At 42.2% G+C, this 18,895-nt stretch overlaps 1 protein-coding gene across 7 annotated transcripts in view; it reads right to left on the bottom strand.

Annotated features, from left to right (window-relative positions):
* Nucleotides 1-18,895, bottom strand: part of PHACTR1 (phosphatase and actin regulator 1) — a 302,097-nt gene that overhangs the window by 131,060 nt on the left and 152,142 nt on the right. Inside the window, exon 1 of one of the 7 annotated variants that reach the window (XM_050310134.1) lies at nucleotides 13,177-13,445. The exons of 5 other annotated variants lie outside the window; for them this stretch is intronic. In XM_050310134.1, the coding sequence (XP_050166091.1) occupies nucleotides 13,177-13,429 (253 nt within the window). In that variant the 5' untranslated portion in view covers nucleotides 13,430-13,445. Of the gene's footprint in view, nucleotides 1-12,544; nucleotides 13,058-13,176; nucleotides 13,446-18,895 lie in introns of those variants that run through there. One more of the 7 variants, XM_050310303.1, reaches the window with a different exon arrangement.

Raw genomic sequence — 18,895 nt, 5'->3', positions numbered from 1 at the left:
GTTGGCCAAGAGGAAAAGAGTAATTATACCAAATGGCACATTGATAATGAGCATAATAAATATGAATTGAGAAACCTCCCTCAGTAAGAGCCTAGCAAAAAAATATGTTTCACTGAAATCTGTAAGGAGACAGCCTGTATCCATGTTCAGGAATTTACAATAAGTACTAAATACTTTTGCTTTAATTTCCTAAGGGTGGCCACATATGGTCTTTGTTGATTGTCATTATAATGAAAATTTTTTTTATTCAAACGATGGTCAGTTTAGACCTTCAGCTGTGGTGAAATATCTCTTTCAGGCTTTATGGTAGAGGCTTGAGTTTCAGAGATGAATACTCAAAAGGGAGAAAAATATCCACGACTCCTTTAAAGTCATGAATAAAGCATGGTGGGCTGCTGGCTAAAACACATGGAGTATTTATTTTCACTTTTTTTATCATCATTTTTTTTTAAACATTAAGTTCTAGGGTGCCTTATGGTTGCTGAGTTCTGCAGGCTATTGCTCTTGCCCAATAGATTTAGAGGAAAGTCTCTGGTTTCTAAAAAGCTGCTGCTGCCTTTAAAAGAAGATGGAGCACATCAGGTAATCAAATTGGTATATCTAAGAAATGTTACAGTCAAAGGAAGGATCTATGCATGTAGCTTCAAGCTCATGAATTATTCCAAGTCCAGTAACCAAAAATAGCTCAAGAAATGAGAATGAGTTCAGATCAGAGCTAAGGCAAAAAATACTACAGGGAACCAAGATAACACGATCACAGAAAAAGCTCTGAAATACTTCCATCCAGCAGCTTTATCCAGTGAAATAATGCTAGCAGAAAGAAGTGAATGAAATCCTGATCGTACCACAGTGAACAAGAAGTCACGAGGACACGTATTACCTTACCCAAGCCCATCTAGTAACTGGACAACCATGTTGGGATTTGGGGATGTATTTTGTCCTCAGGGCTATCAGAACTTTGCAAATGAATGTAAAATATGGCCTTCTGCTCTTTGCTCATGACTAATGAGATGAGTGAGAGGAGCAAGGGAAGATGAACTGCGCTATGTGTGGTCCTCCTCATGTGGGGTTGAGACATGCTGGGTACACGCTGAAATGAACCTCCTTACTGATGCCAGAGAACTTCACTGGCTAAAGCTGTAAAAGGGACCTTTCCAGCATGCTAAAACTCACCTTAAGAAAAAACATATTGGCAGAGAAGGCATTACAACATGGTCTGAATGACCAGTGCTTTCCACTGTACTGCTAGAAGTGATCCCTTCCTGTGGTGTTTGAGAGAGGAACATGCATTTGCATGTTGTGAGCTGCAAATGCAAGCGGAGTGCTCCAGCAGCGTGCTGGGGTGTGCCTATACAGAGCCACTTGACTGTGACATTGGCAGCAGAGTTCATTTTTCATCATTGTGAAGGTAACTGTGATAGGTGTCTGCATGAGGTTTCATTTCAATACAGAAGTAGGATAAAACTCAACCAAATCCTGACATTTCTTACACTTGAAACCAAGTGATCTTTTTTCACACCTTCACTGCTGGCACTGGACAAAGCAACAAACCAATGAAACCTGACTTGCTTCCATGCTGCAAGTTTCCTTTCAAAGTTACAAGGATTCTGCTACCAAGCAGATAAAACAAGCAGACAAAACCCCCAAAAAACCGCAACAACTACAACATAAGACTTTCTGAGCATTTTTTGACAATATAAATTGCCTCTGTCCATATAATCTATGGGGAACAGTGTTCTCAATCTTAAGTTCTTCTCTCTTTTAAAAGTATCCACACAGCATCCTACAAGTGTCACAGATCCCCTTCTATCAAGTCAAATGTCATATGCTCTTCCAACTGAGCTGAAACTTTTGCCATGTAAAACCCGGGGTTCAAAAATCTCTTTGACTTGTGAATTCAAACAAAATGCTGTTTAAGTAGAGACTGACTTGAACTATGACATCTGGCTGAGTACATCAAGCTTTACAAGGTTTGTGATGGTGTTCAGAATGAAAAATTTCCTAAGCATTTAGTTACATGGGAAGGACACAAGAAAGAAAACAGGTATATGCTTGCAGATATTTATACACAAACGTATAAAAATGGAACCTGATGTACATGCAATAATAATACAAAAATCTGAAATAAATTAATCATAGAAGGTGAAGAACACCTTCATTCATTTGCCAAACCCAAGGAATAGCTGAACTAGCTCACAGGAGCTGAATTCTAAAAGTGACACCCATCTTCATATAGGCTTGCAATTTTTAAAAGTTTATTTATCTCACAGGGCCCAATGGCCAAAGAAGGCCAAAAAGAAAAACAAATGAAAACAACCCAAAAGAAAAATATTGCCAAAATGCAAGATTCTTGAGTCTCTGTGCAATGCCAGAAAATGTATTAGTGAACTGATGCCTGTCTTGCTGTTTAGTGAACTGGCTGTTCTGCCAACTTGAGATGAATAAGAGAAAGGAGCATCAGTTCACTGGAACTACAGGATCTTCCTATTTCCTTTTAGACTCATGGATTTTCATGCTCAGCATAAGCTTATTGACTTCATAATGAAAATGGTATTTGACTGATATGACAAAAATGCATAGAAAGCCAAACCCACATTAGTAGCTAGAGTCAAACAGTGCAGGCAAAATGCTGTCCTTATTTTAACGACAGACACAAGAAAGAGAAAAGAAAACACCTCCTGAATTCTATCTTGTTTATACATGTGACTTAGGGGGTGGACTCTGAAGGAAAGGAAGCTACATAACTGAGCCTAACGAGTCCCTCCTTACTTCACCATTTAGGTATCATGTCTAATTCTCTTCAATGGCTGCTAGAGGAGCCCAAGTTTGTCAGCTGTAGAGAGCAGACAGTCAGAAACTGCTCTTCTCTATTCAGATGTTGGAGCAGGCAGCAAATTCTGTCTTAAGTGCCATGGCAGTTTGCTAGAAGACATCTTCTTACCCTCATGGCTATAAACCAGCAGACAATTTTGGGGCTGTGAATATTAATGAAAGCTTTAGTCATCTCACTCTTCTATTTCTCAACAGGGAAAAATTCAGATTCACGCAGGCAAAGTTCCATACAAATGTCTGCACCTGGCTTTCCCTTCAGGGTGAACCCAAATTTCAAAACTACTTATCCAGTAAAACCAGTGTGCTAGTGTAAGGAAAGCATCTTGTTTGGCTGGTGCCTGGGACAAGAGGGATGAGGTCTTTCAATACTGGTTCCACTTCCTCCCATCCATCCATCTATCTTTCCACATGTCTGTGTATTTACACTGCTGATTGTTCAGCTTGTGCATCTGAATTTTATCAGTGTTGACATTTTAAGAAGCTTGGAAAGTAAAATGAGATAGATAGGATTCTATAAAGGTTTATAGCAGCATGACACACATACCCTTTTTATCAGTTCAATTTCAGATGATACAGAAGAAATAACATTTCTATTTATTTTATTTACTTACTTACTTTACCAAAAGCAAGGTTGATAGAGTCTCCATGTTAAAAATAACACTGGAGCTGCACACATACTGCGTCAGATAGTATCAGAATATTGGAAATGTCAAAGCAGCTGCACCCATGCATGGGGTAAAGAGAGATAAAGCTGGTGCCATAATCCTTATGACATGGACTGCTGACATTAGGGACTATGTCTGCAGACCACGTGGATGTGAATACATGGATCACCAATACTTTGGAGAAGTTTGCTAATACACTGACTGTGGATGTAGTAGACCACAGTGACATTTCCAGTCCTGGCTCATTTGTCACAATGCAGTTAATCAGTATTTTAATTATTTATATTAAGACCTCCAGTGTACAGAAGTCTGCTTACCAACATTTCCATCCTTGAATCTGTATTAAAAGGATAACTAACACTCAGGACAACACTAATTGTGTTGCAGCTGAATGCTCCTCAGTCTACTGCTGAAGATAAAAAATAGTTATCAAAATTTCTAAAAAAACCTAGACACTTCTTTTTTGTAATGACCTAATATGCTCAGTATTCCTAACATTACACTTCTGTGCTTCCAAAATATTTAAAATACCATTAGTCTCTCTTCTTTCAAACAGATAATCAACTTCTCTTAGGAGGCAAGGTGAAATAAAAATCATTCTCTGCTACCAAAATCTCCCAAGATAAATTAAATAATTCAATCCATTTTAGTTTTATTCCCTGCACTTCTATTGCACAAAGCTATTAGACTAATGGCCTGAAAAATGTCATGCAAAAGATGACAGAGGGCAAGATCCTTCACTTAAGTAGTGATAGGGGAGGGAGGATGTCTGCTGAACTGCAGCACTAAACCTGTCATCCTAGCCTTGGGCTGCACAGCTCAGGGCAGGAGGAAGAAAAGGCAAGATCTGAAGCACACCTTGCATCCTTTCCAAAAGGATTCCAAAATCAACAGATACACTGGGTCCTCCCTGCACAAAAGCCTGCACACCTTAAATTGCAACCCTTGGGATTTGGAGATTCAGTAAGTCACTGAGGCTGAATACCTGTCCAATTTAGGGGCAAAGAAATGGGTACAACAGTAATCACAAATCAAGTGACACAAACCAAGGTCTTGGAGCCTGCATGTCTCTCACCCCAGTCTATGTCCTGACTAGCACACTATAAATGATAAAATATGCAGTAACCTGCCCTCCTCTTCTCTTCGGACATTTTGGACACAATTCTATTTTATGGGAAGGAGGGGCATTGGGGAAGGCTGGGGAAATGTTTGGCTTTTATTCTCCTGAGTCATATTGTAAAACTTCCAAAATTTCCACTGTCCATGCAGAGGCTGCCAGTCTGGTCATCTCTTATTAGTGTTTTTTCTCACTTGGGATCCAGAGCTGTCCTTCAGTGAGGAACAATGCTTCTGCATGAGATCTCTCTCAACAGCACATCTTAATGATGGCTGACGGGCACTATGATTTTGGGCATGTTTTAGGCACAGTAATGCCTGTGCACTGCCAAGCCAGAATGCTGTGTCTAGTAGTTCCAAAGAAGATACAGCAGGTGGTTTTACAATGACAGATTTTATTTTTGATTGGAATTATACTGTGTGCTCATTGTTTTTCAGAGCAACAGAAGTAATTAATCTTCTTTTGAATCTAAGAGTCTCGTCCAAAGGCAAAGGCTCTGCTAGATTTGCCTTATCTTCAGTAAGCTTGACCCAAGCAGGAAAAGTCAGGGAGAGATGACAGTGACATGAACAAACATCCTTTTACTCCTCTCCACCCAATGCTTTATAAGACAAGGAGACTAAAAGCAACAGACCAGTGAAGATTCATGTCACTTCACAAGAGCAAAAAAACAGCAAGAGGACAGTTTTCCACCTCATAGGGATGGCAAGAACATCATTATTTTCCAAGAAGCGTGCAAATCAAAGTCACAAAGGAAAAACAGGGCCTCCAAGTGTGTCCCAACTTCACCCCAGCTTTGCTGCATTCATCTAGATAATGGCAAACATCACAGTGCCTTCCAGTTTCAAAGGAAGTTACTGAAACACACAGACAAAGCTGGCTTAGCCACTGTACTCTCTGGTGCTGCCCCTCAGTCACACCAATGCCCTGATGCTGGGGCTTGGCTAATGGAGTTGGGAAGGTGCGTGAGACATGGCATGATCCATTAAACAGCCTACAAATATATCCAATTAATCTTAGACATCCTGGCAGACTGTTAGCAATATGGTACTGCATATACTTATCCTGTGCTCCAGAAATTAGATTCTGGCTAATTGCAGGCTGAATAAGGTGTCGGCAACAGGAAGCCAAATTTGGTATGGGCTGATTACAAACAAGACAATCTTAGGGCATACAAAGAAACAGCTATACATTTACTATTGGTCACTGAAATAGATCAAGAAACAAAATCTTACAATACAAAATTGATGTAGAAAGCCTACTGCCTTTGCTGAGGGAGCAGCAATGAATGATAATGTTATAAATACAATGGTATACTCAAAGGATAGGTTTTGCTCATCAGTCAAGGAGCCCATAAATGAACTCTGCTGCTTTTAATGATACAATATACAAACAAAGGAAAAGGAAAAGAAAAAGAGAAGAAAGGAAGAGAGATCACATAGCAGAATACTGAGTCTTCTGATCTCTTCCCTACACACCCAGTATTTCTCTGATGTTAAGCTCTGACAGGCAGTGACAACATCAATGAATAAAACTCTAATAATGGTTGTAAAATGAAGTACTTCCATCTATCTCATTTTCTTCTAAAGAATCCCAAGTTTAAAAAAAAGTAAGAAGCCAGTTGAGCAAATCATCCTCTAAGAGAAACATCTCTAAGTAACTAAGAGAGGTACTTGGAAAAGACAAAATACAGAAATGGAAACCAACTGCCTACCTGGGCAGGGATCAAAGTATAGAATAGGACATAGAGGAGATGGATGGAAAAAAAAGACACAGAAAGCCTAGCTTATTCAGCCAGGTCGATATCAAACAGTTTGAAGTGCTCTCATAATAGCAGAGTGTGACAAGAACATGCCCCTCCATCGTCTATACCACCATCCACACCTTGCCTCTTTTTTACAATTTGCTTGCCCCCTTCACACATTGAAACCTTGTAGCCTTTTATGGTTTATCAAACAGCTCTATATTATATTTCTGATGTATCTAACTGGATACAGAAGAAGCAAAACTAGGTATACTAATCAAGATGGCAACAAATACTCAGAACAGATCATTATTGTTAAATACAGGAAAACTGCTGTATTGCTTTCATCAAACTTGAAGGTATTTTATCTGCTTTTCTGAAGTCCCCACAAGGAACTGAGTTTTCATTGCCAGTTCAGTGTTGCCCCAGTCTTTGCATTTAAAATGCTTACATGTCTCAAGACTCAAAACTTGGTTTTCAGAATAAAAAGCAGGATGGTAAAATGCTATCGAAAGATGACAACTGAGTTACAGCACTGGAAAGAAGAGAAATCAATAAGAGGAGACAGAACTGAAACAGGCAAGCCATCTGCTCTCTAAAGACACGAAGAATTGAGATGTTCTCTTATCTGTGTCATCATGTCAACACTGTGTAATAAAAATGAGAGGGTGCTGAGCCATCACGACCAAGTCCATCATTTTTGTCAGTTTCATTCCTAAAACTCAAGTCAATGACACAGATATACAGAATTCCCAGAAAAGGTGGCTAACATTTATTCGGTAAAGGAGTTTTCACTGGAAAACAAAGAACTTAGTCATCTTCTTGCATAAGCTTGACCCAATCTTGTGTACACTTTTTCTCCCCATACTATCTAATTTACCAAAGTGAAGACCTTGCTTACTACCTACACTTTTCCTACAGTTTCTGTCAATAATGTAAATTATATTGCAATGTGGACAAGACATCTCCAAGGGCTCCTCAAAGTAAGCCTGGAGCATTGCTGGGTGACAGCTCATGTAAACCTGGCTGTGAACTTCCTATTGCCAGTTTGGTGTCGCCTGGAATGGTACACAATTGTCTTATTTTGTGGCCAGCAGTTTTTGCTACAGGTAGTTTAGCAGGATATGAGTTAGTCACTACAGAGATGCATGTGAGCAGTTAATGACCTGCCTCAGGCTTGGTGATATTTCTTCAGCTTTATTTTGGGACGTAAATGCCCCCTCCTTTCGTTCCACATTTCTTCTGCTGCAAACTAGCCAACTGAAATGATTTCTAGTGCTTAAGGAATGCCTCACATATCAGCCATTCCCATTTGTTAGTCTTGGCAAGTAAGACAGAAGTATGTCCCTCTTAAAGCCCAAATTGACCTTTTCTTCCTCTTCTCTTCCTCTCCGCTGTCCTCCCTGCCTGCAGGCCATGTCCAGCCACAGCAGCACTAACAGCATCCCTGTTAGTCTCTGATCTCACCTCAAAACCACAGGTAACTGAGAAACTTCTGTTAGTCCCCAATGTGCAAGACACATTGATGGGAGCGGGGCACTGTGACTTTGCCCCCTCTGCTCCCTGGTAAAGGAAAGGTAAAGGATCATGTCCTGCCTGCCTTGGGATTTTGTCATCTGGAAGTTACCATGAGTAGAAATCACACCTTGCTCTTAGAAGGTGTGATTTATTCTCAGTCTGCAGAACACCAAGGGTTTGTATCTTTTGGAGCAGAAAGTGGTGCTGGTGAAAACAAAATGGGCCACCTGTTGGGACACAGAGTATCTTTGCTTGATCTCATCAACTTTGGCATAGCATCATATTCACCCAAATAAAACACTACAGAGTTCAACTGACAAAAATAAACCAATTTTTTTCTATGACCTGTTCTGCAAAGGAGACATATTTCACACTGCAATGAAAGCCCATGCCTTTCCCTCCCTGCCTCTTTCTTTACGGTTAACTATCCCTCAGAGACTAAAGACTCACATTGCATAATTATATCAGCTGTTGAAACCTCAAACATGTTTTTCAGCTTCCCACGCTTCACAGCAGGACCAGGTACACTGTTTTTTTGCCTACTTATCCATTTTATGTAGCCTAATTTTTTAACTACCAAATATTTTAGTATTTTTGACAGGTACAATTGTAAAAGACTGCAATGCCTCATAGCCACATCCTGTGCTCACTCTACAGATGGTAATGGAAGAGCAGTTCCTGTTTGAAATAATGCGAGAATTAGTGAAGTAAAACTTATTTTTATACACAGCTCTTGCAGAGCTTACACCCTCAGAGACAATCTCTTCAGTGATCCTAACGTAATTGTTCTCAAAGTTCGCAGTTGTAAGAAATAACAGTCTTCAATTCCAGATAGGAAACACGCACGCATACACACACGTGTACGCACATACACAACCCCCCATGCAGAGCCCTCCCCTCCCCCCTCCCCTTTCTATTTGGAAAAGATATTTATCTCGAAGCTCTAGAAGAAGCACAGTGGCAGAAAAACAAGTGTTGGAATTCCTACAGCAACAGTATCTCACTCCATGCTGATTTTCATGCATATACAAGATCATAGAATAATTTTTGCTTAAACAGCAAAACCCTGAAATATAGGAGCACATAATAAACAGATTGAGTATGAGCTCTGAACTTTACCTTTCAGGTATGTTCATTCTTAATATTATTTGTATATCCACTACACTTGTACCTAAAGACCCTAAAAACCTGGAGCCTTACAGTCCTTGGCACTAGGAATGCAAATGGCAAGACAGAGTACTTTCCTCCTCCCCTCCACTAAAGGACTCATAGTCTATTTACTGACCAGCAGGTATGTGAAAGGAAATCCCACTATCTCCATTTTACAGGCAAGAAATTTGGGTATGGAGTGATACATGGATGGACATGTCTGAAGCTGCCCAGAGTTACTCTGCAGAGAATGCTTGAGCTGAGAACCCTCATCTGTCAGTGATAAAAAACCACTTTGCTCTGTGTAGTTGCTCTCCTCCAACGCACTTTTAGGTAACTGCTTTCCACTTAAGATTTCTTGTCAGACTCTTTGCATAAATATCAAATGTATTGCACTTCAATTGTTCCACTCACTCTTTCTGTTAGGTCATTTCTGGGTTTCTTTGAAGACTCCACAGTTCTTTCTAGCCACACTAGAGATGTGTCTAAATCATGTTCCAGATCCAGGCTCAGACTTTGGCAGGACACTGAGATTAGCAATTTTCAGTGTATGAACATCTTAGATAAATCCCATTGAAATCTCTTCTTCCTGCACTTGTTCCACTAACTACTGTTCTCTTGTTCATCACTCATATCCTCTGCTATGACCCAGCACTGTCACAGCCCTCCCAGAGACCACCAAAATTAGCACACTGAGAAGTGCTCTGTACATACCAGGAAATGTTTAAAATTGCAGTGCACCTCGATCTCTTGTAGTTTCAGCTCCTTCTCCTCTACAAGTTTATCAATCACTTTCCCACTTTCACAACTCTTCACCATCCTGATTCTCCCAATATCTTCCTCGCAGCCCTCCTCTGGCAGCATTCAGAACTCAGCCCTGATTGCTCTTTTATCCCTGGAGGTGACTCATATCTTTTTCTACACTTGACCTCTCCCTCTTGGTTCAGTCTACCATGCCTGATTGCCTTTCTGGCATCCTGTCCTGTATATCTCTTGGCCATACCTCATTCTTCCCTCACATACAGTTTCACTAGTCCATTTTCAACACCATTTCTGTTATTCTGTCACCCAAACTTTCAGTATACGTGCTTTATAGACCCTTATACCTATTTTCCAAGTAAATTAGCATTAAATAAATCCATTCCTTTCAGTCCAATGGCTAAAGCATCTCCCACATCTGTGTTCATTACTGTAGCCTCCTGCTTCTCTCTGAGCTTCTGACTTATTTTTTACCTCATCAAAATGCTGCATCCACACCAAATCCCTTTACCCTTACTTCAGTGAGCCCCATCTGCATCCCCAAATTCCTTCACCAACTTCTCTCCAAATTACATGACCTCCCATTCAAGACGCAGCACCTGCTTCCATATTTTCCTTCACCTTCACGGTTATCTCTCCTACTATTCTCCTAGTCATGATTTTTGCTAGAATGCTTAGTGGCTTTGAAGAATATCCCTATGCTTCAGCATAAATTTTCCTTCTCCTAATGCAGTAGTACAATGAAAATTCAGAGTAAGACAATGACTACAATCATAACTGGACTTGTACGATATTTCAGCATTAAATCAATGTATCCCACTGATTTGCCTATGTTATAAAGACTGAATCCTGGTCTTTGTACACAGTTCCAACAAATAGAGTAGTTGTTCAGGTCACTGGACCCACACAGGTTTTTGGGTACACTAGTGCAGCTTCAGGCCTGCAAGACCCTACATAAACCATACTTATTTTGAATAAGAGGGTGGGGGTGTTCACATTGCAAAGTTCAGTGCATTCCCCTTATAAAAAGTACTAAGTGTTCCCCTTTCTAAGTGCTCTTTAGGTTGTGCAACTGTGAGGATATACAGACATCCTGAGATCCCGACAGGTTTCTCCATATCTGAGTTATTCACAGATTTTTACCTGATCTGCCCAGAGGATATTATCATCACATCATAATTACAGTTCATTATATCATCCTTTCCCTCCAAGACCCAACAGGTCCAGAACAGGTATTCATCAGAGAAAAAACGGGTGTTTTTTAGTCCTGAAAAATGTGACAGAGTCAAACCAGTGAGCGTGACCAGCTAGCTGGGGCTACAGTTCCTTTACTTTCTGAAAGAAACTTATAGCTGTGCATGCTGGTGGGAAAGAAAGGATTAAGGCTATACTGGTATTAAATACCTTTTAAATGATGATCTTATAAGTTATTTGCATGAGGTGGAATGAAATCCTATCCCACAGAAGGAGGGGGTGAAAATGGACCGATGAGATGCTCTGGAAGCCTGCTGGCTGGGAGCCTCTCTGCTCTAATCTTTGCCTCTCTAGGGTTACTAGATTATCTCCTGTCAAGAGGCATACCTTCCCCTCGGAGTATCTAACAGTTTGAAGCTAAATAATGAAATACAGAAAAGAAAGCAAACTCCTTAGATACACACCTATTTGTCTGCTAGAAGGTAAAAGTAACTGGAGTTATACATTCATATGCATCCATGCGTACAAGTGTTCCTTAAGAGGGAGGAAAGCATGCTCTTTTCTTACTGTGCTAAGATTTCAAGTACAAGGTTGCAAAAAAAAAAAAAAAAAACCAGAAAAAGGCATTGATGAACCGAGTTTTAGGTCAATTCAATTAATCTAGGAAAGAAAAATTTTTAACAAATGGCTTCATTTGTTTTTAAGGATTAATAAACCACACGAATAATGTAAAGTAACTACTACTGCTGAACACAGGTCTTCATTTAGTATCTGTGGGGCTTGCTGTCACTAGCAGCACACAAGAGGAAAGAAAATATTTAACATTTTGTATAGCCTTCATCAGACTCTTCCCTCTGCTGTAGTGGCATAAGCAGTAAGAGTGCTTAACCCACTGTGGGTTTCCAGGGTTCTCAGGCTATCTTCTCCCTCTCCACCAAAAGCAATTTCGTTCAGCTTTAGCTGCTTTTTAATCAAAGGAAACTATAATCACACTAGCAGGATGCTAATTCTGAAGAGACATTAGCAAAAACACAGTTACTTCATTAAACTGCAAACCTGTGGTTGACAAAGGACCATGAGATCCTACACAATATTTTGCTCTTTTGCATAGAGCAAATGAAATCAGATTTGGTTAATTAAAATATTATTATTAATAATAGTAATAATACCAGCCTCAATGACAAAGCTGAAAAATGAAGCGCCAACAACTACCAAGAACCTCAGCTCAGAAAACAATAACACTTCCATACTCACATTTATCACCAAAAAAAGCCTTTCCCTGACCTTCAGAAAAAGACATCTGTCTACCACATCAGTTAATAAGGAGTCCTAAGTCGAGTGCCTTCAGTCCTAAGTAACATGCAAATCCACAGAGCAAAACAAAGTAATACAACATTGAAAAAGAATGTGGGGTAACATCTGTGAGGCTATTTTTTGCCTGAATGTGTTTATGCTTCTTTTAGTTCTCAGCTTCTCCTAATTGCTGACTTTGGCAAAATCCAAAGAATTTGTCATTGTTGCCTTCAAATATCTGCATTCCCAGAAACATAAAAAGCACATACTTACCTGTAGCAACACCTGTGATTGATTATACCTTCACTCTCTGAATACCCTCTGGAGGTTTTGCTCAGTCCCAAATGGAGAGGGGGAAGGGATGAGAACAGTTGTCTGAAGAGCACTATATTAATTCCAATAAAAATACAATTTCCTCCATGCATTTGATAGGACCATGAAAATCACACTAGCTGGATTCCAGGTAAATCAGTCCTTCCAGATACTGAGTTGAGTCAAGCAAACTCTATTGCAGCACCATAAGAAAAAAGTTGATATATCAAGGCAGAAAACCCTGATCTAAAATTCATGGGAATGGGAACAAAACACAATCAATACAAAGAGCAATTTCTAGAACAACTGGGGGAAAAGGGAAAGAAAAAAAAGAGTTGTTGCCTTAACTGTCATCACAAAGCTTCTGTGGCAAATGAAGGGACCTGTCCCTCTTGGCATCTCCCTGATCGACAGCCTGAATCAGTGCCCAGTGCATTCCTCCCGCGCTCCTTTTCCTCTTTCCCTGGGATCTGTGGAGGAGCAAGCCGAGCATCCCCGGCTCCGACGGGAGCGCACACATGTCCGCGCACCCCCCATGCAAGCACACGCACTCCCCTGCCTCGCTCCTACACCCACAGCATCTCAGCACTCACCGTCACGGGCTTCCTCCCCGCGACTGCAGTTGCTGCAAATGTGTTTGATCTCCTTGCCTATGTGGTACTGTATCACAAACGAGACATTGTTGTTAGTGGTGCCGGTGGGCTCCTTCAGTGGCTTCATCCTCACTAGATAGAAAGCTTTCTTTTTAGGTTTCTCTCCACTCATGCCTGAGACCGAGCCCTGCCTGCAGCCAGCAGAAGGAAAAGCCAGCATCCCAGGCTGCCTGGCGTGCGTGCAGTCCGCCATCCGCTCCCGCTCGCCTCGGTGTTTAGCTGCCACACACACAGCGGGGATGAAGGGGAGGGCTGGGGGAGAGGGGGGAGGCGGGAGGCAGAGTAGGCAGAAGCGCTGCCTGAGCCTTGCTGCCTGCCCTCCGCGACCCCGATCCTTAACCAATCCCCCGGGCTGGGCTGGAGGATGGTCAGCGTGTGCCCGCTCCCAGCCTATCCCTAAGCCGCGGGCGCCGGACAGGCGTTTGGCGGCACGGCGGAGCCTGGCACACCTTTGGATACCATGCCGGCTGCGAACACCCAGGGGGCAGAACCTCCCCTCGCCTCCCCCTCCCGCTCCCTCCGCTTCTCCCGTGCCTTTCCCCGTTCCCGCAAGCCCCAAGCCCGCGGGAGCCCCGCGTCGCCCGCCGGCCGCGGCCCTCCGGGATGGCGGGCACAGCCCAGTCTCTGCCAGCGCCGCCGTCCCTGCCAGCGCGCTGCGATCCTCCGGCCTGGAGAACATGGCAACAGGGCCGGCATGGCAGCCTGTCCCGAGGAATTAATATTTTACGCACAAAGGACTGTCCGACAGCAGGCTGACTGCGGGCTGCAGACCCTCCTCCCCGCACCAGGCAGCTGCGGTTCTGGGGGTATGGGGCCACTGTGCTTCAGGTGCCCCAGCAAAACCAGACCCCACCCGCTTTCCATTCTTGATTTTTCTCTCCCTTTGCTTCTTATAAAAGACAGCAAAGTTGCCTGGCCTGGGCCGTGCAGGGCTCACGAAGTGGTTGGCACTGCCTGGTGACTTCAGCCCAGGTTCCCCTGCAGTGGGACTGCTCCTAGGTGGAAAAGGCTGACCTGATAGGCAGTTTGATTTCCTTTCAACTGCCTATCTGGGGGATGAACTTCTTTGTCGCCCTTGCCTCCTGCTCGAATTGCAGCTGCTCCAGAGAACAGCCCGGTCATCCCCGGCTGCCGGCAGCCTGGGCAGTGCGCTTCCCTGGCCAGATTATAATCCCTGGCCAGACATGTTGTCAATCCCTTGCTGCCCAGCTGCCCCCAAAACGTGCTTCTTTTCACAGCATGGTAAGCAACCCGAGCTGCTCAACCAGCCAAAGCAGCAGCTCAAGACAGTGCCTGTGACACAGAGAATGAGGGGAGCAGAGGTGGGGATGCTTGCTTCTTGCAGGCTTCAGGAAGGAAAGCCTGAAGAAAAGATGATAACCTCAGCTATTCTAGCTGAGGTTACATTGCTATTACAGCAATGTGAGTGCTGCTTCTTTAAATCTTCAGCAAGCTATCAGTTTGGTAGGCACTAACCAGAGAGAGTGCAATTGGGGCAGACGAAACATGGCAAAGAATAACACCATTCTCCTTATTTTTAGCCAAAGCCCTTGCTTGCTGCTAGAAGAAATTCACTCATTCTGCAATTCTTTACCATTTCCACATATTGTTACCACATGTTTTACTGAACAAGAGGCCAAAACAGCCTTGATTCTCTTCAACTGCACATGAAACAGTCAGTGAGACTTCTGCCTAAAGAAGACAGAGTAGAAACTTAAGGATTCAGTGCTACAGTTTTCCATTTTCTCAAGTTCACGCATGCACGCACACACAGGCACACAGAAGATGCATGCAATGAAACTGCTGACCTACTTCTTCTGCGTCATTCTGATGCAGGTCTGACTTCTCACCTGGCGCTCCTGGGAGTTGAAACCTTGAGATGTCACATACAGCAAAAAATACGAGGCTTTACTTTCCTCGGCAGTGTTCACAAATCAGACTAGGTGCTATCAGATCTCATAGAAATACGGACTGAAGCATGCTCTCAGCAGAATTATGTCGTTCACCAAGCCGCACAAGCATCCTACACACTGGGCTATGTATATGGGTTTATGCTGAAAAGAGTCAGTCACCTCAGGTGATGTATTGCCCCAAAGGACTTGATTTTGCATGTGCTGCTCATCTAAAATTCTTACCCATTTCATATAAGAGGTAGGAGAACAAGGAATGCAGAATTATTCAGGAAAAAGCAGGTGAATTCTCCAGATGTGCATATTATGTTGTTATGAGTTAATGCACTGAAAAGCCATCCCTTCAAATGCCTGACGCTGAGATACTGTTTGCTCTGTTACACATTTGGAAAGCAAAGGCTGAGAAGAGTTTGGTGCCCCACCAGTCACATAGCAGTTCAGACACTTGCAGTGGAATTCTTTCTAACTTATTCACTGCTTCTGAGAACACCTTCAGTTTGGTTGTGATTCAGAAAATAATTAGGTGAGCAGAAGATATGACCATAATTCACCTTCTGAACTTGCCTGCAGTTCACAGCTGTCACTGGTACTCAGCACTGCTGCATTATGGAAGTGGGTCAGGAGAGAAAAGCACATTCAAATGTCAACTTCCCTGAATTTGGGAAGTATGAGTGTTAATGAAATGCAGGGTGAACTCAAATCTGGAATATCATATCTGTTGTCTCAGGGCAGTATTCAGGTGTTGTGCCTCACCTGTTTTAAGAGAGGAAACTAGAGTGATGCATTCAGCAGAGCTGAAGACCAGCAGAGCTGGTCCTGTAAGGCAAATGGTCTTGTATTTCAGGAACTGGGTACAACTTAGGACATGAAAATCTGGGTCAGGTTGTCAGGCTTTTTCAGCCTCCCTCTGTGACCTCAGACAAATTATTTACAATATCTTGATATCTCAGCTCCTTGGCTAAAGAACGTTGATATTGATGTTTCTGTTTTTCGGACAAATTTTTTAAAATTATATTTCAAGGTGCTCTGAAAGTGTTTGGAGGGGAAACACACCGACCTTTTAAATACAGAGATCTACTGTTTATAGCAAAATGAGAGAATAAACAGGAAAATCATGTTCCATCAGGCTTAGTCCAAATGGTTCACTCATTCCAAACTCAAGCTTTTTTGTTTCACTGCATTTTGTTTCAATGGTATTTATCCCTCTTCCTCATTTTATTCTAAAACTGTAAAATTCAAACACTGAATTTTTAGTGACTCTCTTATTATCTCCCCACCCCAAACAACTTCCAGAGAGGGACAGGAGCAACTCCTTTCTCAGGGAACTGGAAGATTATCACCTATGTTTTAATCCTGCCTCACATGTACTCCGTTCTATGAAAGAATCACCAAATACTACGGGAACGGACAGAGTTTTTGCAAGCAGATCCCAGAAGACTGCACAAGTCCAGCTGCTCTGGAATGTTTGGGGACATTTGGGAATTAAATAACTGGTCCAGCGAGTAACACTGATTCCTCGTGGATAAGAACTCCAAATGATCATGGAGAAAGCCCAGTGTATTTTTGCTTGCAGGTGCTATGTATTTTGAATGCAAACAAGCCCTGAAGCCATCTGCTAGTATGTCTCTTGTAACATGCACTTTGCTATAACATGCAAATTGCCTTCATTTCTGAGAGCTGCCTTATAGAGAATCTGAATTTGCCACAGTTCATAAAACAAAAATATGTTTAATTATGATCTGTGTAATTATGGTGAAAGCTGCCACTGCTAATCAGTTCCAGGACAAATAATGTACAATGAAGGTACTACAGTATTCCGGTAGAAAATTACTTGTTTTGCCTTGTTTTTAAAGATAAGTAGAAAAAAAAAAAAAGTGTAATAACTCTTTCACTGCCTCAATACACAGCTACAAACCTCGGCATAATTCTTTTGCACAGTGGACAACAAAATCAATGAACAGGATGTCAGATAGTTGGTTATTTGACAGTGAATCAACAAACTTGCATTCTATTCCCAGCCCACATTTGCTTCTTCTATTACCTTGGGAAACCATTTGTACCTTCAGTTCCTCCCCCCTGCAGCCTTTGCCATTAAGGAGAGTGCTACTTCCATTGTCCATAAAGAAGAGGTAAAATCAACATCCCCTTTAAACAGATGACTACTGAGATATTGGTTCATACCTGCATCAGAATCTCTGAGGCCTGACACTGTCTTACCATTTTTTTCCCCTGGACCACATCTCCCCGTGTCACAGATCACTTCGCTAGGAGTCTCTTTTGGGACACTGTGCCCTCAAAAAGCAGGCAAGCTTTTGGTTGCATTCTCCACACCACAAGAAAAGAATATTTATTCTTCTTTCTCCAAGCTCTGGCACTGTGCAAATGCCCAGTGCCTGTTGGGACACCCTTGACGTCTGTCCTACAGCCCTCAGCTGAACAACATGGAGGTTTCTGTGTGAGCAGGACAGGCTCCCTCCTACTTCCAGCACAAACTGGTGGACAATAGAACCCATGCAGAAGCCTCTCATCCTTGTTTCTTCAAATCAAATGATGCCTTGGAGAGCTGTAGTGTTTCCCTGAAGAAGCTATGGGTAACAGGGATGGCACTGTCCATGTGAAAATGATAGATGCAAGTCTAGCAAGGCAGCATCACTTCTCAGCAGTTTAGTATTTTTAACCAAAATACCATGATTCATGTTTTACAGTCTATTTAGGCAATGATGTTTTTACAGGGATGGTCCTGTACTTGGCAGGTTTTTATAAATATTTTCCTTTCCTTCCTATTTCCTCTGCCCACTGTACTACACATCCCAGTGAGAATAAAAAACAGAGATAAAAGATAAGTTAACTAATTACCAGCTGCTCTGGTGATTAATGCATACATTGATGTTGTATTACACATACTGAAATGAACTGATCTACTTGGAGTAAAAAGGAAAATAGGTACAATTTGATCCACTGATTACAACACAGGAATCAGCCACTAACACAGTAACTCCTTTAGCAGCATCTTTAATTCACTATCAAAAAAATGCCCCCGAAGCCATTTCAGGACAGCTGACATTTGCCAATGGAATTTGTTGCCAGGTGGAGAATCTTTCTAGTTGCAAGGCACAACTTAAACCTAGATACACAAATATTTTCTGTTTGCCAGACAGTTAGTGCAGCAGGAGGACTCTGGTCCATTGCAGGGGCTCCAGGGTGCTAGGCTGACAGTATTTCTGCTTACCACATGGAACATCAGCAAAACTGGTAGGGCAAAGAGGAGGGAGAATCAGCCTGAGACTCCTGCAGGCCAAAATAGAATATGACCTTTTTAGTTCTGCAGCTATAAACACATTCTTAAGCAACAATCCCAGCTACTCCTTGCAGTTACAAGCCCAAGAGAGCCAGGTGATGAGAGCCGCACAAACAAAGGCAAACTGAAGAAGAAAGGAAATAAAATTCCCTTTCCTGGCTTTTCTACATTCAGCAACACTGCTGAAGCATCACACATCTCATTCTTGCTCTACCTGCAGGGCTCTCCACGTCCCGTGCACATGCTTTGCTATGATGGGGTTCTCTACTTATTTAGGAGAAGCCCTGCTTTATTTCAGTGTGATGCCATATGGTGTGATGAAAATGAACAGAAAAGGTTACACACAAAACACACATAAGCTTAGAAACACCTGTTTGCTGCAAGAGTGAAGAACTACTGATGGTAAAGGCCTTCTAAGGATAAAAGGGAAGATGTCATCCTACCTAGCAGG

The sequence above is a fragment of the Myiozetetes cayanensis genome, unplaced genomic scaffold (genome assembly GCF_022539395.1).
Source record: "Myiozetetes cayanensis isolate MyiCay16 unplaced genomic scaffold, myiCay2020 scf1, whole genome shotgun sequence".
In the NCBI taxonomy this organism is placed as follows: domain Eukaryota; kingdom Metazoa; phylum Chordata; class Aves; order Passeriformes; family Tyrannidae; genus Myiozetetes; species Myiozetetes cayanensis.
Note: the sequence above shows the minus strand (reverse complement) of the source record. Positions and strands in the feature narration are given on the sequence as shown.